At 38.7% G+C, this 22,746-nt stretch overlaps 1 protein-coding gene across 11 annotated transcripts in view; it reads right to left on the reverse strand.

Moving 5' to 3' along the window:
- MGAT5 (alpha-1,6-mannosylglycoprotein 6-beta-N-acetylglucosaminyltransferase) overlaps positions 1–22,746 on the reverse strand; it is a 370,599-nt gene that overhangs the window by 220,732 nt on the left and 127,121 nt on the right. For 6 of the 11 annotated variants that reach the window (XM_072613264.1, XM_072613259.1, XM_072613265.1 and 3 more), the window contains one exon: positions 4,905–5,291. In XM_072613264.1, coding sequence (XP_072469365.1) covers positions 4,905–5,145 — 241 coding nt within the window. In that variant the 5' untranslated portion in view covers positions 5,146–5,291. Of the gene's footprint in view, positions 1–4,904; positions 5,292–17,528; positions 21,533–22,746 lie in introns of those variants that run through there. The other 5 variants (XM_072613261.1, XM_072613266.1, XM_072613263.1 and 2 more) reach the window with 2 other exon arrangements.

Genomic DNA, 22,746 nt, shown 5'->3' on the forward strand with positions numbered 1-22,746 from the left:
CTCCCCACTCCCAAAGAATTTCGCTGAGAAATGAAGGAGAGATAAAGGATGTTAATAGCTAGATCAGATGATCAGATCTTGTGAAGGCTTTTTGTTTATAAGGATGGGAGACTTGGGTATTTTGGAAGGCCACATGTATGTGCTCATCCTTTGTTGCCACTGAAAACCATGCCATCAGAGGAATAATGACATGACTTGCACTTGACTTTGCTTTGAGTGAGGGAGGGTTGTGCAGGTCACCAGCCCCACTTCTCCTCCAGAGCCATCTGAATCCAGTGACCAGATATTCATCAGGATGACTGGAGATGACCCAGGATGAGTCAATTGGGGTTAAGTGACTTGTCCAAGGTCACACAGCTAGTGAGTGTCAAGTGTCTGAGGTGAGATTTGAACCCAGGTCCTCCTGATTCCTGCACTGGTGCTCTATCTACTGCACCACCTAGCTGCCCCATGTAAGCCATAAGAAAGGGACCAATAGATAAGGAAACACTCAAGATTAGAGTAGGGGAGGGTGATGACTGAAGGAGCAATCTGCTGGAGAGGATAGAATAAAGTGTTTAGCTTGAAGTATTGATCTTGGTCAGAAGGACATCATTACCAGGGACTGGAGGAAAGGAGGAGTATGGGGAAGAAATGAAAGAGTTTTGAGATGAAGAGAAGGGGAGAAGAGGGAACTTCTTTCCAGCTCAACTGGCCTCAATCTCCTCAGTAAAATAAGAGGGGGAGTACTCAGCTGAGAGGGTGAGAGAAGGGAATGTGGTGGGGAGGTGGGGTGATAGAGAGCTTACAAAAAGAAAAAAAAAGGTTTATAACAGACTCTCAAGGAGTGGGAATAGAAAATCAATTAGGGAAAACAGGATTGCTTTGCTTTAGGGTGAGAGCCCAGCTGAAGTTCAATTACATAAATTGATAATGTATTCAGTCAATTCAGTTACATGACTTCTTCCAGTTCTGGACAGCAACACCTAAGTATAAGGAGAGGAAGCGCATGATAAGAGCAACCTAAGATTGAGGTCTGGCAAGGCAAGAGGCAGGTGAAACATCAGGCCTATAGTGTGGGAGCAAAAAATACACAGAAGGATAGAGGTGAAGGCAGGACAGAGGTCAAAACGCAGTCAAGAAGCAAACAGTCAAGAGTCAAAGAACATGCAGAAGATAAGGTGTAGGACAGCAAAACCTATGAGTGACTGAGGTCCCCAGATGTGACTAGTCATCAGAGGTATATAAATTTATCACCTTTATCCCAAACCCTCTCCTCTTATGCATGTACATTGATACTTATATATTTATGTACTTACATATTTAGTTTGGAGAATACCACCATCTTCCTAGTCTGGGGCTTATCATTCTAAACTCTTTTCTCTCTGTTTTATGCCCCAAAGTTACTCTGTTGTTAAGTCCAGCTGATTCTAACACTATAACATCTGTTATATCCACCTTTTTTTTTTCCACTCATATTGTCAGTGCTTAAGTATTGGTCTTTATCATCACCTCTGACCTAAAATACAATAACAATCTCCCTAAATCCAGCCTTTCCTCTCTCCAATCTATCTACCATATTTCTGCTGAGATAATCTTCCTAAAGTACAAGTTTAACTGTCTAATTCCCATACCTGTAAACTGTCAGTGACCCCTTACTCAACCAGGAAAAAATACAAGCACTTCCTGGTATTTAAGGCTCCCTTACCACATATCAAGGGGGAACAAGATGGACCAACAGAGAGAGTGCTGAGGATGATCCTATTCCACCTCTGCATCTCCTGTGTCTAGGTCAGCACCTTGCATATAGCAAGAATTTATTAAATGTCTGATGTGTCAAACTGAAACAAACATACTCCTCCTACTCGTACAGATGGATACTACTATCTTCCCACTTCCCATCTGGATAGAGAATACATACCAAAGGGGACCACAAGAGAGATGTCCTGGGGACCATTCTTTCTTTTAAAATTCCACAAAATGGGATCAAAAGTTTCTTTCCAGTTCCCTAATACATAAAGGTTTGAGGGTAGATATTGCTGCAGAGCTCACTAATTTCTATTTGTGTACAAGAGAGACCTCAAGAGCCTCTGATTGGATATGCTCCTCAAGAAGGCTGTCTTGTGTAAGCCCTAGTACCAGGAATGAAACTGTACTGAACATGATCAGTAGTTGTTCCTTGGATCTGAACAACAGGAAACTACCCCTACTAGTCAAAATTGATTAAATGACTCCTTTACAGTATCTTCTCACTTTGGAATTTTATGACTCAGTATTGAACTGTTGAATCAACCCACTATGATTCTTCCAAGGACTTGGCATGTCTACAAAATGCTTTCTTAATTCATATCTACAAGATCTTTAATTAATCCGATATAAGAAGGGAAAAGAGGAATTCTGTGATATTTTATCTGACATCTTTCCAACTACAGACAAGGATGATTGCTGGGTAGCCTTTCTTTTTCTCAGAAGAGATACTTAAACAGTCTACTGCGTACATGGCAGAGCAGTAGGCTAGACACTGAAGGGTCTTGCATTTTAATCTCAATTCTGTCTATATGGCTAAACCCCTCAACCTCCTGTTTTCTCATTTCCAAAAAATTACAGGACTAGATTGCCAACGTTTTGTATTTGATAGCAATGGATTCAGTGGAAACACAGGCCATCAGGATAATAAAGAGGTCCAGATACTGTGCCTTGAACTCAAATCCCCTTCATGGAGAATGCTATCATGGATCTATTCAGCTTGCAACTACATAAAAAGAAAATTTGCTAGGCTAGCAAATTTTAAATAATTAAAATGTGGACTTGCTCAAAGATTGATATAAGATTGTGATGTCTGATAACTTCAACTTCCTCTGCTTCCATTCTCTTTTGGTCAGTGATATTCACCCTATGATCTCAAATACTTCAGCACAGCTGAACTGTCTGTCTCACCAGTACATAGTCAACTACAAAACTGAGCAACTAGAACTGATATGACAATTTGCCGTAAGGGAAAGAAATTCTAGCAGGATATGCAAGAATTTCTGATGAATCTTTTAAAAGAGAAAAAAAAAAAGAGGCACCCAATTCAGAAAAGGAAATTGAAACAAAGATTGTTCCTTAGCATTATCCCTATGAAGCTTTATTTCTGAGGCATAATTGTTTATTCCCTTTAATGTGAGAGAATATTCTATTTTGTGAACTATTCATGAGAAGCAATGAAGAAAGAAATGAACTAATTAGAGTAGGTAGAATTTTGTCACTGAATATTCATATGACTTAAAGGAGGACTCTTCTCACAAAGCTTTTCTAGTAATAGAAATAAGGACTAGACCTATGATGTAATTGACCCTGAAACTCTTGGATGAAGAAACACCCTCCAGCAATGCAAGTTGGCATCTCTGCAATTTACAGGCTTCAAAAAGTTGTCTAGAACGCTGAGCAGTTAAGTGATTTGCCCAAGGTCACACAGCCAATATGAGTAAGAGGTTGAAGCTAGATCTTTGTGTCAAGAGGTCAGCATCTCAATTCATCATATGCCACTGCCTCCAGCTTTCACAGAAAAGGAAAAGAAACATTTCTCTCATCTTCCTCCTTATCCCATACAGAGAAAAAATGCATATATAATGTGTAGATTAAGACACTGAATGTAGATGGACCCTCAAAGTGTTTATTGAAGATCAATGAGACCATTATTTTAGTTTCACACAGCCTCAACAAACAATTCTAGAAATGCCCTTGAAGCTCTCAGTTAACTGAAAATTAAATAGCAAATTGTTAATTTCTCAGCTACTCTCTGAAAATGGGTCAGTTGTATTCAGAAAACACTTGCAAAATGATGACTTGTGTCTATACTGAATAGGATCACAAGATAAAGAGCTAGATGAGAAGCTATGGGAAGAGAGAATTTTATTTTAGGCATAGTAGCAACAAGTATCTTACTGACCAGCCATGCTTTGAAGAGAGAGACTAAAAGTAGACAGGCTGATGAATTAGCTTGTATGCAAGAAATACTTTGACAAACTCCCTTAAAACTAGTTTCTCTTCTTGGAAAATGCATAAAATAGTGAAGTAAATGTCATTTAAATTATTTTGGAAGAAATCCTTAAGCAAGCAAAAATATAAAATGGTCATTTTCTTCCTTGCCATCCCTACCAACTCCTACAATTAGCTCATGTATGATGCATGCATGATTCCATGCGCATGAAAACTTACAAACAAATACCTGTTCAATAGCATTCCCTTGCCCAGGGAATTGTCCTTTTACATATATAATCAATTCTAGACCCTCAGTGAACATATATAATATAACACAGGAGGTTACTGATAGTCTCTTAAATATTTTAGCTCTCAAGAAAGACTTAGTTAATAGGAAAATAACTATTATTCAAAGAATTGAATATATTGTGTAGTTTGTAATAAATTCTTATGATTGTTAAATATTAAAAAATGCAAAATACTATCATCTTATTATTTGAAATAGCCTAGAATCTCAAGCATGTCATTTGTGTTTGACCAGAAAGCTCCCTTTCCCCTAATCCAATTCCAATTAGACTCAGTTTGTATGGGTTGGGAAATGAGGAAGAAAGTGGTCCAGAAATGTATTGTGTGAGAAAAGAAAAAAAGATAGGCTTGAAAATTTCCCAAGCAACTTCCACACCCAGATATTCAACAGTTATCTGCAAATGTCTCCAATGAATCAGAGAGTGAATCTTTGAGAATATGCTGGTGACTGGAGTCTTGTTTTCAGAAGGAGTCAGCTCAAATGATATATAGAGCACCATTACCAAGGAGCTAATTTAGTGAATGCTCCTAAAGATGCAGATGATAAGACACACAATTAATTACTCAATTAATAGAGTACTGTGAGTCTGTGATTGTAATTTTTAAAACACCACCAGTAGTTATTTTAACAGAGAAACATCCTATTTAAAACTTACCATAGGCTGTCATCACACCAACATAGGGCCCATCCACCACGTTCCTATTTTCTTCTGCTAGAGCTTTGATGTACCTTTTGCTGAGGTCCAATATTTGTTCACGAAGCATTGAGCTGCTTTCATGTTGAGTTCGTTGCTGGATGGTAAAATGCAGAAGCATCATACCCCAAATAAAGCCAAAAGTCACCAGGAAAAACCCTAGTTTCTGAGAGGATAACTTCCAAGGAGCAAAGAAAGCCATGACTCCCAAGGAGCTGCTTCTTTCCTTGGGTTGGATCTTAAAGCACCAAAGGGAGATGCGAATCCATGGTGTTGGTCTCAAAAAAGGGCAGTCAGTCTCACTCGGGCTCCTGTGTCAGCCGGTTTCCTTCTTTCAGTTCCATCCTGCTGTCAGAAGGGAGAAAAAAAATGTTAGTACAGCACAGCTAACCACAAAAAACAGACAACTCTCAGGAAACAGTACCAGGTTTCCACTTTGGTGGCTATCAAATGTGAAATCTGAAAAAAAAAATGCTTACTTCAATAATTTGCATTATTCTTGAGGATTTGACTAAACCGGGAGGGAAGATCTGGCAGGGTGATAAGCTGTACAAATATAAAAGGGGAAGATGTGTCTACACGTTTGAGTATGTGTGTTAACAGGTGTAACAGAACTTTACAAGTCTGGACTATGTTTGAAACAGGAAGCTTATTTTAAAATGAGTCAAGTGGCAATGGAAGAGAGATCACTTATGACAGCAAATACCTGGGGGGTAAGGAGAGTCCTCATCCTAGAATAGTCCATATCACCCCCTTCAGCACTTTCTGTAGCTGTTGCTTGAGTTTATAACCAAAAAACCAAACCACACACAGAGACACAGAGACACACACAGATACACAGAGACACACACACACACAGACACACACACACACACACACACACACACACACACACACACAGAGCAAAGATGATAATGAAACTGGGATTCCTCCCATGGGGAGTGGTTATGAGACAGATAAAAGAATGCATTGCATTCAATCCAGGCAAATGCAGGTTTCTCCAAGGACTATTCAGAACACAAGATGATTCCTGGATGGCTCCTTTCCAAAGCATTATTATCAAATGGTTATATACAGGAACACTGAGTTATTTAATTTTCTACCCATAAATTGAAAAGTGTCAGTTTCTCACTCTTCACTTCTACATTTCAACACATTTTCAAGTGAAACCACAACCTTTCCCCTTTCATGTCTTTCACATTATGTCATGCAAATTATGAAGTCCTTAAATAAGACTCATGTCTGGCCTTAAAGCAGCATCTATTCTTTGCATTTTTTGTCTTTGTAGCCATAGCACCTAACATGATAAATGTTTGTGCTTTGATTCTGGGCAGAAACAAACTTCAATACAAACCAACCGTACCAAATTTAACAACCAGGAAGGCCTTTTCCAAAAAGATAAGACAGAAATCCCTGAGGATCTACAGACCAAGCATGAATGATTACCACATAAGTAAGTTACTATCATAATATGCAAAATACAGAGAGGTGATTAAAATCTCCAAAGGATAAAAAGCAGGCTATGTAACCTAGCTACAGTAGTTAAGAAGATCTAGATTTAAATTCCCAGGCTGATATTTACTAGGTAAGTGAACATGGGCAAGCCATTTAACTTCTCTGAACCCTATGAAATTCTCTAAGACTATAAATTATAGATGGATCACCATTTGCATCTGTAGAAGGTTGTACACTAAGGAAAACCAAAAAGTCCTACTGACTTAAGGATATGATGTCATATTAGGAATTCTAGGAGTCTCCCTGGACATGGCATGTCTTCATCATACTGCACTGGCAGAGTTGGTGTAGATAGACTACGATCTGATCAAAGAACTACCTATAATGATAATAACAATTTACACATAAAGTGCATTGTAGGTTTATAACACAGAACACAGATGTAAAGACAAGCCTCAAGTGTGGTCCTAATAATTCCTATAAAGAAAAAGGCAAGTGCAATTAAGGCAGCTGACTGACTAAACTTCAGGCGGACCACAGTCTCCTTTCACTTAGTAATGCAACATTAACCAACTCCCTCAGTACTGCCCCCCAATAATGCTGTACTAACCTACCTTTAAGACTTCATGTTCCACTGTCCTATCACCTAAAACTTTCATTCTATTCCTCTTTTCCCATTTTTTTACCCTAAAATCTCTTGACATCATCCCCTAATCTTGACAATGAAATAGCTCTTCTTTGCCTGCATCTTGAAGAAAGAGAGGGATTTCATAAACAAAAATGAGGAAAGAGGTTGATTCTAGGCATGAGGGAAAGGTATGGTGATGAGATGGAGCATCATGGAGGAGGAATGAGGAAAAGTAAGACCAGTTTGGCTATGTGGCAAAGTGACAGTTGGAGTGCAATGCCTAATGAGGTTGGAAAGGCTGGCTGTGGTGAGGTCATAAATGGACATAAATCTCACATAGTGGGGTTCATTTTTATTCCTAGGGTCAAAAGGGAACCAGTAGAGATGACGGAATAGCAGAATGGAACCACAGATCAATCTGGACTTAAGGAAATTCACTTTGGTACAATATGGAGAATGAATGGACTGGAATGGGAGGCACATGAGGGATAAAGATCAGTTGGGAGGCCATGGTGATAATCTGGGTGAAAGATAATGAAGGTCTTATCTAAGTAGCTATAGGAGCAGAAAGAAAGGGCAAGATCTGAGAGATTTTTCTGGAGGCAGATGGCAAAATCTGGCAACTTGATTGGATACATGTGACAATGGTGAAAGAGTTCAGGATAATGCCAAGGTTAAAAATCTGAAAAGCTGAAGTATGATTGTGCCTTCAAAGAAAATAATGAATTTTGGAAAAGGGGTAGATTTGGGGAAAAGATAATGAACTCATTTTGGACATACTGAGTTTGAGATATCTCTGAGATGTCTCTGGGACATCTAGTTTGAAATGTACAATGGGCAATTGGTGAAGCTGGGTTGAATCTCAGTGGAAAGCCTAGGCCTGGATAGATAGATGTGACTGTCATATGCATAAAGATCACAATTAAAACCATGGGATCTAATGAGTTTAATGAGAGGAAGACAGCAGAGAACGTAGAGGGTCTAGGGCAAAGTCTGGAGCAACATACCCACTTAGAAGGGCATAATGTGGATGAGGAACCAGCAGAAGAGAAAGAAAAAGAGTAGTCAGGTAAGAAAGATAAACAGGACAGAGTGATGTCATGAAAACCCTGAGAGGAGAAATTACACGGAAGGAGATGGTGGTCAGTACTGCAAAGGAAGCAGATGGTCTGCTGATAACTTTAGAGGAAGCAGTTTCATTTGAGATATGAAGTCCAGAAATCAGTCTGCAAAAGGTTTAGAAGTAAATAGAAAATTAATGCCGTGAACATGTAGTCAATCAGCTTCTGGGGGAGTCTGGTTGAGAAAGAAAAAAGACACAGAGGATGACAGCTTGACATGGTGGTCAGGTCTACTGAAGTTTGTTTATTTTGTATTAAGGATGGATGGTGGATTTGAGGATGTTTGAAGGCAGTGGGGAAGGAATCAGTAGATGGGGGAAAAGCAAAGATTTGAGAGAGGGTGGGGATGACTGAGGGTACAAATTGGTAGAGAAAACAGGAAGAGAATGATTTCAATTCTAGGCCTGTTCATACATTAGTTTGTTGGAAAAGCTATCAGAGGGGCCCATCTCATGTTAAATTACTCTAGTATACACATAATTACTTGTTGGTATAGAGTGTTTAGTTGGTATATTCTATTTAAATCAGAAAAAAAAGGGATACTAAATCATACACAATGATCCCTGGTTGAATAATGACTTAGAAAACCACACCTTAACATTATCTATGTTCTATTGTGGTCAGCTAGGGGGCATAGTGGATAGAGCATCAGATTTAAAATCAGAAAGATCTGAGTTCAAATATGGCCTCACTTACTAACTGTGTAACCCTGAGCAAGTCACTTAATCCCACTTGCCTCAGTTTCCTCCTCTGTAAAATGGACTGAAGAAGGAAATGATAAACCATTGCAGTATTTTTGCCAAGAAAATCCCAAATGGAGTCTTGAAGAATCAGACACAACTGAACAACAAAATGTTCTACTGTACTTTATTTACTTTCTTAAATATTCCAAATTACATTTTAACCTAGTTCTGGCCCATTTGTTTGACACCTCTGGGGTACAGAAGATGAGCTTAAAGCAAAAGCCTGAGCAATGAGTATTTGACTTTCTATAGACATAGAAGAATGAGATTTCTTTCTTAAAACAATAGAAACTGGTAAAACAATATAAGGCATTTAGAGGAGTGTGCAGTGACCAGAGAGCTAGAACTGGAGTCAGGAAGAGCCAAGTTTAAATTTAATCTCAGACACTTACTAGCTGTGTGATCCTGCGCAAGTTACTTATCCTCTGACTGTCTCAGTTTCCTCAGCTACAAAAAGGAAATAAGCATCTACTTCCCCCAAGGTTATTGTGAGGATAAAATGTGGTATTTGTAAAGCAGCTTGCAAATCTTAGGGTACTATATAAATTCTTACTACTATTACCATTACCACATACTCAGATATAGTAATGTCAGAAACTATCTCAATTCCTATCAGGAATACGAAATTATCAGGCCCCACCTCCAAAGGAAAAAAGAAAACTCTTCAAGTAAGAGAAACTCTCATCTCACAATAGTAGTCAAGGGAGTCAAATGATGAGTGTACTGCCAGCAAGTTATCAACTAAAGATTTAATAAAATGATCATCAAAACAGTCACAGACTTCAGAGCCACCGGAGTTCACATATCAGGAGCTTAAGGAGCTATCTTGTCTTCACATATTACAGTCCCAGAGTTTTCTAGAAAAGCTATCCTTTCTGCTGCGGTAAGATCTAAGAGTCACATGAGGCCTTCTGCTAGACAGACTAACGATGGCTCAGACTCCCCATCTATCGTTAGAAGCTGTTAACCTGCATTGTCTGGCCACGATTATCTATATGTCCAGGAACACCTTTTGCTTTCAAGAAATGAACTGTCCTTCCCTGTTGGCTGTCAGGGATACCACCATCCTCTCAGTCTTCCAGGCTGGCATCCTAAGCATCGTCTTTGACTCCTCTTCCCTCTCTCTCACCCTCTATTTCTATCAATGGTCAAATCTGACTGTTCCTTCTCCTATAAGGAAGTTAGGAAACAAACAGTTATTAAGCACTTACTATGTGACAGTCACTACTGTCAAGCATTTGCAATCATTTGATTCTCACAACAACCCTTAAGAGTTAGGTATTAGCTATTATTTCCCCCATTTTACAGTTGAGGAAACTGAGATAGATAGAGGTTAAATAACTTGCCTCGGATCACACTGGGGCTGAATTCAAACTCAAATCCTGGCACTCTATTTATCGTGCTATTTACCTGGCTCTAAAGTCTCTCCCAGCACTAACTTTATGATTCTACATAAATAAAAAAATTTAATTTTAACTACTTTATAACTTTTCTCCATCTTCCCCACTATCCTCAACAACATCATTCTTCTTCTTCTCCCAGAATAATAGCCTTAGAGTAATTTTGCCTTCTCCTTCTTCTTCACTCACCACTAGCAGTCTGTTCAAATCTTCCCTAATTTTTCTTCCATGATGTCTCTCTAGTTTGGACTGTCTTTTTCAAAGTCTCCACCTGGACCACTATATGAGCTTGGTTCAATCCAGTCTCTATGCAATAACCTTCTTTAAAAATGTTTTAATCTTACTATCTCTCTAAGCAAAACTCTCAGTGCCCACCTTTAATCCATTTCATCAACTCTAACTCTACAGCCTAAGATAAAATCTTAGGCAAGTCACTTAACTTCTAGATGACTAGTAATCTTCCAGGTAAACATGTTAATATCCTAACCAAGCTCTAAGCCTTCCACAGAGCCTACTTCAGTTCCCTTCATGGTAACTCATCCACTCATTCTGACAGGGAAAGTCCTCACATGCTTGGGGTAGACATCCTACTAACTCACCTATGGATCTGGCCTGTTGGTTCCCCTCAACCTGGTTTAGCTTGTCTGCTTAGATGGTTTTACTGGTGTTTGACTCCTATACATGCTACCATTTCTTGTAGTCTCAGGCGAGAGTTGGGTGAAGGTGGACACCAAAGGTAGATGAGCAAGCTTAGAGCTTGGTTATACATCAAAGAAGCTAAGGTCATCTACTGCATCTCAGGCCATCTCCAGTCCTCTTGACTTTTTTCCTGCTGTTGGACTTCAGTGATGCTGGAAGAGACAGTGAAGCTAACAACTGTGCAACTGTGCCTCACTTAAATCTAATACACATACAAGTCAAGACATCACCAATGATGTCATTGGTCCTCTTCAAAAATGAAGGACAAACAACTAATGTCCTACTTCATTTTGTATCCTTTGTGCTTAGCATAAGACCTTAAACATAGAAGGAACTTAATAAATTATATGTTACATTGAATGGGCAGCTAGGTGGAAGTGTGTGGGGCCTGGAGTCAAGAAGATCTGAGTTCAGATGCTAACTGTGTGGACTTGGGCAAGTCATTTAACTTGTTTGCCTCAGTTTCTGCAGCTGTAAAATGAGCTGGAGAAGGAAATGGCAAACCACTCCAGTATATTTACCAAGAAAACCCCAAATGTGGTCAGAAAGAGTTGGATACAACTGAAAACGACCAGACAAAGTAGCATTGAACCCAACACATACCTCTTCCTTTTAGTACTAAAAAATAGATGCCCACCTTCCATTCAGATAAGGAATACACCAATGAATCTCCATGGACCACAAGAGAGATGTCACAGGGACCTCTCTTCTCTTACAATCCCACACAGTAACATCAAAAATTTCTTTCCAATGACCAAAGACATAGTGGGGGGAAGGGTGCAAATATTGCTTGAGAACACATAGGTTTCTGCTTTGATCACTATTCAAGCATGTAAAAAAGGTCCTTCCTATCACCTCCCCCGCTCCTGCCATTACACCTAGCACCTTGTTCTATTTCAGCACCCCTGCCAGACTCAATAACGGTGTGTCTCCATTTTTGCCATCTGGCTTCCCCATCCTCACTTAGCAGGCCTCCTGCTTCCACTCCAAAAGAGAGCATTGTTCAAAAGCAATGCTAACATTTAGCATTTGTGTAGGACTTTAGGTTTCCAAAGCACTTCATGTACATTTTTTCATTTGGTCTTCACAGTCTTGTGGGGTAGGTGTCACTATCCCTATTTTAGAGATGAAGTAACTGAGGCCAGAAGAGGTTAAGTAACTTGTGCAGGGCCACACAGCTGAAAAGTGCCTGAGGCAGGAAAGGAACTAGTCTTCCTGACTCCAAGTCCAGCACATGATCCACTGTGTCACCTAGCTACTTAATTATTAATAGTAATAATATTAATATCATCAACAACATTTATATAGTACTTTCAGGTTTCTGAAGTGTTTTATATATCATTTCATTGGATCCTCACAACAATCCTCAGAGAGGTTTTTGAGAATTATTTTGTCTAGGTCCATGAATGTGTTTGGGAGCATGCTTTCCATCTCCTGACAAATCCTTGAAGGGGCATGATACAGTGTCATATCTTTTGTATGCCCCTCTCCTGGCTCTTCCATCTCCACAGAACTGAGGGCAATGCTACGTATAGAGAAAAAAAGAATGCTCTGAGGTGAAGCAGTGGGGGTAGGGGGGATTGAGGGGACGTGTGCAATGTAAAGACCTGGACTGTGTTTGAGTCAAGGGAGCTAATTCCTAGCCTTCATTTTGCTGCTAACAAACTGTGATCTCTAAAAGTCACTTTCTCCCTGATGTATTTTCTCTTCTATAAAGTGAGAGATATGAATGAAATAACCTCCAAGGTCCCTTCTGTCCCCTACAAAGGTACAAATTATTGTATGAGCCATGTTAGTTTGCCATGATTTCCACTAATGAGGAGATATAACATTTATTAAGCACCCTGTTTTCAAGATGCCGCAATAGCTTTTCAAATGAAAGGGCTCATCACATAAACACATATTCGCTTAGTTATCATGTTGCTCTTTTTGTGTACTTCTCTAAAACATCTATTCAATATATTACATATTATAATTATCTGCATTAGTGTTTCCCATTTGCCCCTATACAACATACACACACACACACACACACACACACACACACACACACACTGCATCATACTGTACATGTTTTAAGAGAAAGGACCTATATCTTACCTACACTTTGTGTTTTTTCCAAGTTCTAACACAACAGGTACTTAATAAATGTCTGTATTTGAATTTTTTTTAAGTTTTCAGTTGCTCTTTCTCACTCACTTCTTCTAGAAGGAATAAAATTGACAAAGTTTACCAAGCAGAGGTATGCTAGTAAATGTTTAAACAACCAGCTTTAGGGGTGGGGAGGAATGTAAGCAGAATATACTTTTATACTGAATCCACATCAACATTTTAGCTATCATTTCTATCATGTCTAGACAATCAACAAAACAGTAAACCAAATCCTGTTTGGTAGCATTTGCCTGTTTTCAAAGTGTAACTGATAACGCACTAAAAATTTAACAATCGGCTCCCCTTTGAGGTGACTCCACTCCATCCCTGGAAATAACTGCCCATAATTTCTGTGTCTGAGGATATGTCAACTCTTGATAAGGTCAGAGGAAATGAATTGTAATTAACTATTAAAATACTAACACTTGGAAAGACACAAAATCCAGAAATGTCATTGCTAAGGAGAAATAAAGGTTAACTAAGTAGCGGAGTAGAATTAGGATGAAATTGACAGCTTTTAAAGGACTAGTAGGTTTAGGACATGGATAAGAAGCGAGAATTAAAGGAACACTGGGATGGATGAAGGAAAATCTTAGCCTCAGATCAGAAGAACTAAGATAGAGGTGAGGCATATACACACACACACACACACATACATACACACACAGAGTATATGTACATGCACACACACGTATGCTGTGTGTAAGTATACTTACGTACATACATATATCATGTGTACCTAGATGTATGCAAACATACATATACACACATGTTATATGTGTGCATGCAGTATGTATGTGTTATCTATGCATAAACAACGCAAAAAAAGTCAGGAAACCAGTACAGATGAAACCCACCAGGCATAAGCCTTTCCTCTCTCAGTCTATTCCGATCTAATCCATGCTTCAAGGCCTAGCCCAGATGCTACCTACTAAATGAAATCTAATAACATCCTTCACAGAAAGTAATCTTTCTGTTCCTGTGAATTCCCAAAGCACTTTTTACCTTCTCATGTGTATATAACTATTCCTCATGTGCATATAACTATCACTTCATACCCTTATTCTCTCATACAATAGTATCACTGTGCACTGAACTGCCTAGGTGCTACAATATAGGGAACCTGCTTCAAGGTTGAGTGTTAGCCTTCTCCCCTAAGTTGTTCCCATGTTCCATTAGCTGGTAGAATCTTTCTCTGGCAAAGAAGGTCCTCCTAGGTCGGGAAAGGGAATGTGAAGTAATGCTTATTTACACCGAGTGACTTTAGAAGGGTCTGCTAATCCATTGCCTTTCCAAATTTCACTGTTTCTCAGGTTCAACTCAAATCCTATCTATGGGGTACCTTTTAAAATATATATATTTTTTATTTTTACAAGCATTTGTCTCTCCCTGCCAACCCTTCCTAATTAAACAATTAAAAAAAAACCACCTTGAAATAGTCGAGCAAAACAAAATTCCCACATTAACCATGTCCAAAAAATATGTTTCATTCCACATTTTAAACCCATCACATTTCTGTCAAGAAGTGATTACATTGATCAGAGTTCTAAAGTCTTTCAAAGTTGTTTTCTTTATAATATTGGTGCTATCGTATAAATTGTTTTTGTAGCCCTGCTTCAGTCTGTGTTACTTTGGAGGTGTCCCTTCCTCTTAAATGACCTATTTCATCATTTTTTACAGACTAGTAATATTTCATTATCTTCATGTACCATAATTTGTTTAGCCATTTCCCAAGAGATGGGCAGCCTTTTGTTTCCAGGTTTGGGCTACAATAAAAGAGCTGTTGTTTTTGTTTTTTTCCCAGTACTCACCACAGCACCTGGCACATAACAAGCCTTGTGTTGACTTGATTGTCCTCCTTCTTTGTTTTTTTAGGAGGAAGCTCTAGCATTCCCCAAGACTTCTTTGACCAGGATATGAACTGGCAGTTTTCAGAGAAAAAAAATTAAAGCTATACATAGTTATATGAAAAAATGCTCTAAATCACTATTGATTAGAGAGATGCAAATCAAAACAACTCTAAGATACCACATCACACCTATCACACCAACTGGCTAACATGACAAAACAGGAAGATGATAAATGCTGAAGAAGATGTAGGAGAGTTGGAACACTAATTCATTGTTAGTGGAGCTGTGAGTTGATCCAACCATTCTGGAGAGCAGTTTGGAACTATGCCCAAAGGGTTACAAAAATGTGCATATCTTTGACCCAGCAATATCACTTCTAGGACTGTATCCCAAAGAGATTATAAAAATGGGGAAGGGTCCCACATGTACAAAAATAATTATAGCAGCTCTTTTTGTGGTGGCCAAAAACCAGAAGTCAAGGGGATGCCCATCAATTGGGGAATGGCTCAATAAACTGTGGTGTATGGATGCAATAGAATACTATTGTGCTATAAGAAATGATGAACAAGAAGACTTCAGAGAGGCCTGAAAAGACTTATATGAACTGATGCGGAGTGAAAGGTGCAGAACCAGGAGAACTTTGTACACAGCAACAACCACAGTGTGCAAGGAATTTTTCTGGTAGACTGAGTACTTCATTGCAATGCAAGGACTTAAAAAATTCCCAATGGTCTCTTAAAGCAAAATGCCCTCCACATCCAGAGAAAGAACTATGGAATTTGATTGCAGAATGAAGCAGATTAATTTCTTTTGTATTATGTTTCGTTTTATGATTTCTCCCATTCATTTTAATTTTTCTGTGTAACATGACTAAGGTGAAAATGTATTTAATAGGAACGTATGTGTAGAACCTGTATAAAATTGTATCCCATCTCACGGAGGGAGCAGGGAGGGATGGGGGGAAGGAGGGGAAAAAAATCTAATTTATATGGAAGTGATTGTAGAACACTGAAAACAAATTTTTTTTCTAAAAAAAAAAGCCTTCTTTGACCAATCTACAGTGATCTCCTTCTCTGAATTTATATAATTCTCATTATTTTATCATACGATTCCATACTCAATTATATTGCACCTGTATGTTTTCACAAATGTTAGTCTTGTCTCCCCAGGTGAATTATAAACTCTTTAAATAGCCTGGAACTATGCTTTTTATTTCTTCTTGTTCCACAAAATCTTCTACAAACTTGAATACATAAGCAAGCTCTCAACTGGATTGATTGGAGAGCTAATGTGTTTGGTTTTCTTTTTAAGTGTCTTTAACACAAGTAAGGATCAAAGCCAGTTTCAGTGGACTATTCAATCAAATCCTCGAATTTGTCTTTTTACACAGCTTCCCTCTCACACCATGCCCCACCTTTTTAAATAAAAGTATAGTCTGAAATGTCATTAATATCACTTTGAACAGATTTCCAAAGAGAAGATGACAATATTGCTCATTCTTTCCAGATTACCAGCATCCTTTAATAAGCTCATATTTTCTGAGACTGTTCTCTGTATACCATAGAGTTTATATAGTACTTTCATCTCCAGGGATCCTATTTCCCTATACAACTTTAATGACATATTAATGCAATAATAATGCATATTAATATTTTCATTTGCAAACTTGACCCTTGACCTCCTTCAACTTTAATCTAACTTAGTTTCTCTGAATTTACTTCTTGCTCTCACAGGCAGCCAGGAGACACTTTGCAGTTCCTGTCCAACAAATTAGTAGAAAAAAGTAAAACAAAAATTTACTTTGGGAATTAGTGAGTTTTCTATAGATCTGAGTTTGACATCTTTTAATTGGAATAGATTTAGGAGCTGGAACTCCTGGGTGAGAATATTCTGTCCATCAGAGTACTCACTGTAATTTAGAGTTGCCTAGAGCAAAGAGAAGTTAATTGAGTTAACACAGGCTTACAGGGCCAGAAAGCATCAGTGATGGAATTTGAACTCCAGTCTTACCCAGGCCATTTCCAATCATCCTGAAGAATATTAGGTCACTGGATTCAGATGACTCTGGAGAAGTGAGACTGGTGACCTTGCACAGCCCTCCCTCACTCAAAACAAAGTCATGTCATCATTTCTCTGATGTCATGGTCTTCTTTGGCAATGAAGGATGAACACAACCCTGTGAGTAGACTCAGTTCCTCCTCTCCTGTCTGTCCTCCCCTTCCTTCTTCTCTCCAAAGGAAGGCAAATTTGGATGGCCAAAACATGCCCAGTTGACTTGGGTTTTACTGGCTAGTCTCCCTTCCCTATCCTGCCCTGCCTTTGCCCTTGAGCCTACTGCAGTCTGAAGCTCAGACAACATGGGACCCTGCCCCCTGCCTGTCCTTCTGGACCCTCCTGGCTTCAAAGTGATTATCAATAGCTGCTTCCCTTCCAGATTTACGTCTTTCTTTTCTTTATCTCATTAAAAGGGCCATGCCCTGACTACTTCTTAAAAGCGCCTATTCAATGAATGGGCCTTACCTCACCCTAAGTGAGTACCTGCATAGACCTTGGTCAGGGTCTCCCAGTGCATCCTGGGTCATTTCCAGTCCTTCTGAGGAATATCTGGTCACTGGATTCAGATGGCTCTGGAGGAGAAGTGAGGCTGGTGACCTTACACAGCCCTCCCTCACTCCAAACAAAGTCAAGTGCAAGTCATGTCATCATTTCTCCGATGGCGTGGTCTTCTTCGGCAACGAAGGACGAACACAACAATCCAGAACTCAGGATTCTTCTTTCTTTTAACCAATTTTACCATAGTAAACAGAACACAGAGAAAATAATTCAGCTATTTCTTGAAAATTCCAGGTTCTCATTATTCCAGTGTGCTACAATGCAGTGATGCCCTCAGGGGCTGTTCAGCCATGAAGGGTGGTTTGTTCAGACACTAGATGCCCTCAGGCCACTGGGCCTTTTTCCTGAGTGTCTTCTTTTCACCTCAGTAGTCACTTTTCAGTGCTGTCACTGGGTCTGCTAGCAGCAGCCCACATCACTGTTCTAATCTGATGTCTGCAGCAAACTAGGGCAGAGCTGAAAGTCACCAGGGGATATCAGATCACCAAGCTTATTAAATCACTAACCAAAATTTTACATAGAATCCTAACTCAATGATCTCTGTCCTGAGGGCTGCTCTACTTCCTCTAATAGAAGAAAGCGCACCAGCTTTCTGACAACTATTTTCATTATTGCTCACTAACTTTTTTTTTTTTAACTTTTGCCTTGGGTTCCTGGCTATCTGGATTCTACCGTATTTAGAATTTTGACCCATTCACAGCTCTTGGACATTAGAGACCAATCTAACCGAACATCTCATTTTACTAGTGAGAAAAAAGGTGAAAGGTGGTAGTGAGTAAGCCACAGAGACAATTTAGTAGCACAGCAAGAATTAAAATTCATATACTCTTACGTTAAATCCAGTGTGATCCCTCCACCTCACTAGAATGCCTCCTTAGAAACATTATTTTATGTAGTCCCTAAAATTCCTTTGTGTTTTTCCCCTGTCTTCAGCACTAAGAAGAAATTAGCTTCATTAGCGTTTTAATTCAGGATTGATTGGACATTCTAGATTTATTGTGTTATGTTTTTTTTTTAAACACCAGGTTCACTTTCTTCCTTAAATTGATGCTTAGTTGCTTCCTGGGAAAGTGGTACTTTTCTATCTTACTATCTTTATTTGGCTGTTTGAAGTAGCATCTAGAATTTGTCTCCTATTCACAGCCTTGATCTCCCTTTGTGCCTATTGATTTGTAGATGCACATCTTCAACAAGGAGAAAGAATTTCAGTGCCAGAGACTAATTAGCAAATGGTAGCCCAGCCAACTTGGGACCTGGACTCTGAATCCATAATGCCAAGAAGCAAGAAAACTGAATCAGGAATGATGACTCCCTCAGTATTTCAGATAGGTGGGGCTCTGCCAGCAGTGAATACTTAATGAAAATGTCTGCCTTCTGTTTTCTTTTTGGCTTTTGCTTTCCTTTGTGATCTAGTCCAAGTAACTTGGCTTCTCAGGTCCTCTGTAACCCTTTCCTATAAATTAGAAGTAGTCTCACTGGTTTATTAAGCAATTTTTGAGTCCCTTAGGTAAAAGTGAAGAAATTATTCTGATGCTGGTATTCAGAACACTTGAATCTGTTGTCCAGTTTCTGTTTTAAAATTCTCTTCTTAATTAACAAAAATCTATTTTCTCCTCAACACTCCCGCAGGAAAAAAAAAAGAAAATCAAAGTCTTAAAACTAATACTGTGTATGTCTTCCCAATTTCTGAAAATATGAAATAGCCAGCAGTAAATAACCTTGGATGTGGAGAGTTTAGATAATTGAAATTTATGGGATATGCAAATGTCAAATATCAAGACAGAGTTTTGAACCCTCTGAGCCATTCTGGTCCTCATTCCGATGTCTGCCACTATAAGCCTGCAGACAGATGTCAAAAGGGAACGATTATAAGAGCCCTAGGGTCATGATAGTTTAGGAATAGGTCCTGAAAATTTGAAGGCTGAATGTGAATTGAGGCACTTGTGAACAAACCTCAGAGATAGGCTTATGTTGTTATGTACTAGAGGAAGGAAAATTGTTTTAAGGTTGTAGAAATCAGTAGCATGTTTTCACTCTAAAATAAACACAATGTTATAGAATAAAATTCCATTTGTAGAACCATCTTGATTACTGAAAAAGAGAAAATGGGGTCAATGACAAAAAGTCATTGGGGATGGGGGAACTATTTAGAACGCTAAGAAATCATTGTCTATAAAAAGGATGAAAAAAAAAAACAGTGCTAAGAACACATTTCAGGTATTGCCAGATGCTTGTAGAAGCTTGTTAATGAAAGGGAGCAGAATGGTGGATGATGGCTCAGTGGCATATTTTGGTAAAATGAAATGATAGTGATTTTCCCTTAAAATATAACATGTAAATGTACCTGTACCCCTATCTTTGTGGAAGGGTCAATATTATTCAAGTGACCAGCACTGACTGGTATTCAGCAACTCTAATGCCCTTCCTAAGGTATCCTGCTGCCACCATTTTGGGGTGCTTTCCAAAATATTTGCTGCTGTCAAGTATTCATGCCTGGGACTTGGGGGCTTCTGTGCAGGGATCCATATGGTCTGTTTCCAAATTGGCAGAGCTGTTTCTGGCTCCCTGGTAACTAAACCTGTCAGCTCTAAAGTCTTTAAAAAACTGACCTTCTAGATTAATTCCAGAAGTTTACACTTCATTTGGAGAAAGAAGCTACTTCACTGGTACCCTGGCTCCCTCTCAGTTCCTCCTTTTAACAACAACAAAAAAGGCAACAGTATTTCTAGTTAGAATCTCCCCCAGCCCATCTGTCTTTCTTATAATAATAATGCCTTAAATTTTTATTTATATTTGTATTTCTTTTCACATACATTCCCATTGGATCCTCATGACCCTGTGTGGTAGCTAGGGCAGTCATGAGCTTCTCATCTCATCCTTACATAAGAGGCTTTGACAATAGTTGTTGGCTTGTACTTGAAAACCAAATATAACTTTAGTATCTTTCTAATCCAGAATTTTCCAAATCAGCCAGTAAGAAAGGGAACATACGCATTTCTCTGAATTCTAATGGTTCAGACTGGTATAAAATGAGACTATGTGATATGGTGGGAAATACACATGAATCTGTTTTTCTGCCTGGATTTGTCTCTGGACAGGCCTATGGTGTATGGTAAGTTGCCTTCCTTGGAAATGAAGATGGGAGGTATGGGGAGAGCATTAGCTGTGATTCTATTATTATCATTCTGATTTTGTACATAAAGAAACACCTAGCTTAGGTGAAATGATCACCATCACACTGTGAGTCAATGGCAGAAAAGCTGGACCAAGAACTCCTGACTCCAGACGTCCAGTCCAATGCCTTTTCAGTGATATTACAATCATGCTTCACATTTCTCCCCATCATCACCTCCCAATTAAAACAAGGATGAAACAGTATAACAGAAACCTCCTTCATCTCAGTTCTGATCTTCTTTAATTTAGGTTATTTGTCCACTAATCTCACCAAAAGGATGAAAGAAAAGTGTTTCACTTTCAAAGACTTTACCAAGGAATTCATGGCCTTGCTCTCTCTGTCCTCATCAGTCATTCAATCATGTCTGATTCTTTGGGACCCTGTTTGGGATTTTCCTGGCAAAGATACTGGACTGGTTTGCTATTTCCTTTTTCAGTAGCCCAAGGCAAACAGAGGTTAAATGACTTGCCCAGGGTCATACACTTAGTGAATATCTGAGACCGGATTTGAACTCAGCATCTACTTGATTCCAGACCTGGTGTTCTATCCATTGAGCCACCTTGCTGCCTCCTTCTTACCTGTGGTAAGTTGCAAATATGCTAAATCCATATCCTTTTCTGGTAACCCCTAGTCTTTTATTATGGATTTTAAATCTACTAAAACACATTTATAACTACTATATAAAAACTGCAAATTTTTATAATGATAATTTTATAACATGTTCATGATAGTACAGTATGATTTAGGAGAAAATATTTTGCTCTTTATCATAATGAATTCAGCCAATACTTGTTGCAACACTGCCTATAAGTAAACTCTAGTTTAATCAATTAAATTTAGGTAGACTTTCCATTTCAAGAAAGGGGGAAATAAAATTAAGGGTTGAGAGAGGAATATACTGGGAGAAAGAGAAAGGGAGAAGTAGAATGGGGTAACTTATCTCAAATAAAAGAGGCAAGAAAAAGCTTTTACAGTAGAGGGGAAGAAGGGGGAAGTTAAGAGGAACGAGTAAACGTTACTCTCATCAGAATTGGCTCAAAGAGGGAATAACATTCACAAACAATTGGGTATTGAAATCTATCTTACTGTACAGGAAAGTAGGGGAGAAGAGGAGGGTGACAGAAGGGAGGACAAATTGGGGGAAAGGATAGTCAGAAACAAAACACTTTTGAGGAGGGACAGGGTGAAAGGAGAGAGAATCGAATAAACAGGAGTGGGGGATAGGATAGAGGGAAATACAGTTATCGTTGTTTTCCCCTTGTGTTCTGATTCTTCCTCACAACAAGACTAATGTGGAAATATGTCTGACAGGATTGTACATGTATAACCTACATCAAATTGCATGCCATCTTGGGGAGGGAAGAAGAAAAAAATTTGGAACTCAAAATCTTATAAAAGTAAATGTTGAAAACTATCTTTGCATGCAATTGGAAAAAAAATAAAATACTATTCAGTGAGGGGAAAAGGGGAAACTGAGGCTTCATGACGGACAGAATTATATTATTAGACTAGCTGGTCTACATACAATGCACAGCACACATTTGTAGGCCTGAAATTAGTGTCAATCCATCCAATGTCATCACAATATATTAAAAATAAACCTTACCTAACGTTTTCAAAATCTTTCTGTAACACTGATTGGTCACTATCACTATTTATAACATTTCTATCATGGAAGTATCTCAAGTTGTTTCACCTAATGTCATATTTTCACAGAACCAATTCATAATGTTGGGTAGGGCATGCCTACATATCTATTTAGAATTTCAAAACTCAAAAGGGACCTCTGATGTCATCAATTTAGGGGTTACTTTCAACAATGAATACTGAAATTCATCTAAGCCTGACTATTCTGTTTTACTTCTCCATCTTCCAAAAAAGATGGAGATCTCAGGGGATCTATCCAATACATGACAGACCTTCCTAGGTATCCTCTGATACTATGAGTTTAGAAATGAAGCATCTCTC

Source organism: Notamacropus eugenii, chromosome 5 (assembly GCF_028372415.1).
Source record: "Notamacropus eugenii isolate mMacEug1 chromosome 5, mMacEug1.pri_v2, whole genome shotgun sequence".
Taxonomy (NCBI): Eukaryota; Metazoa; Chordata; class Mammalia; order Diprotodontia; family Macropodidae; genus Notamacropus; species Notamacropus eugenii.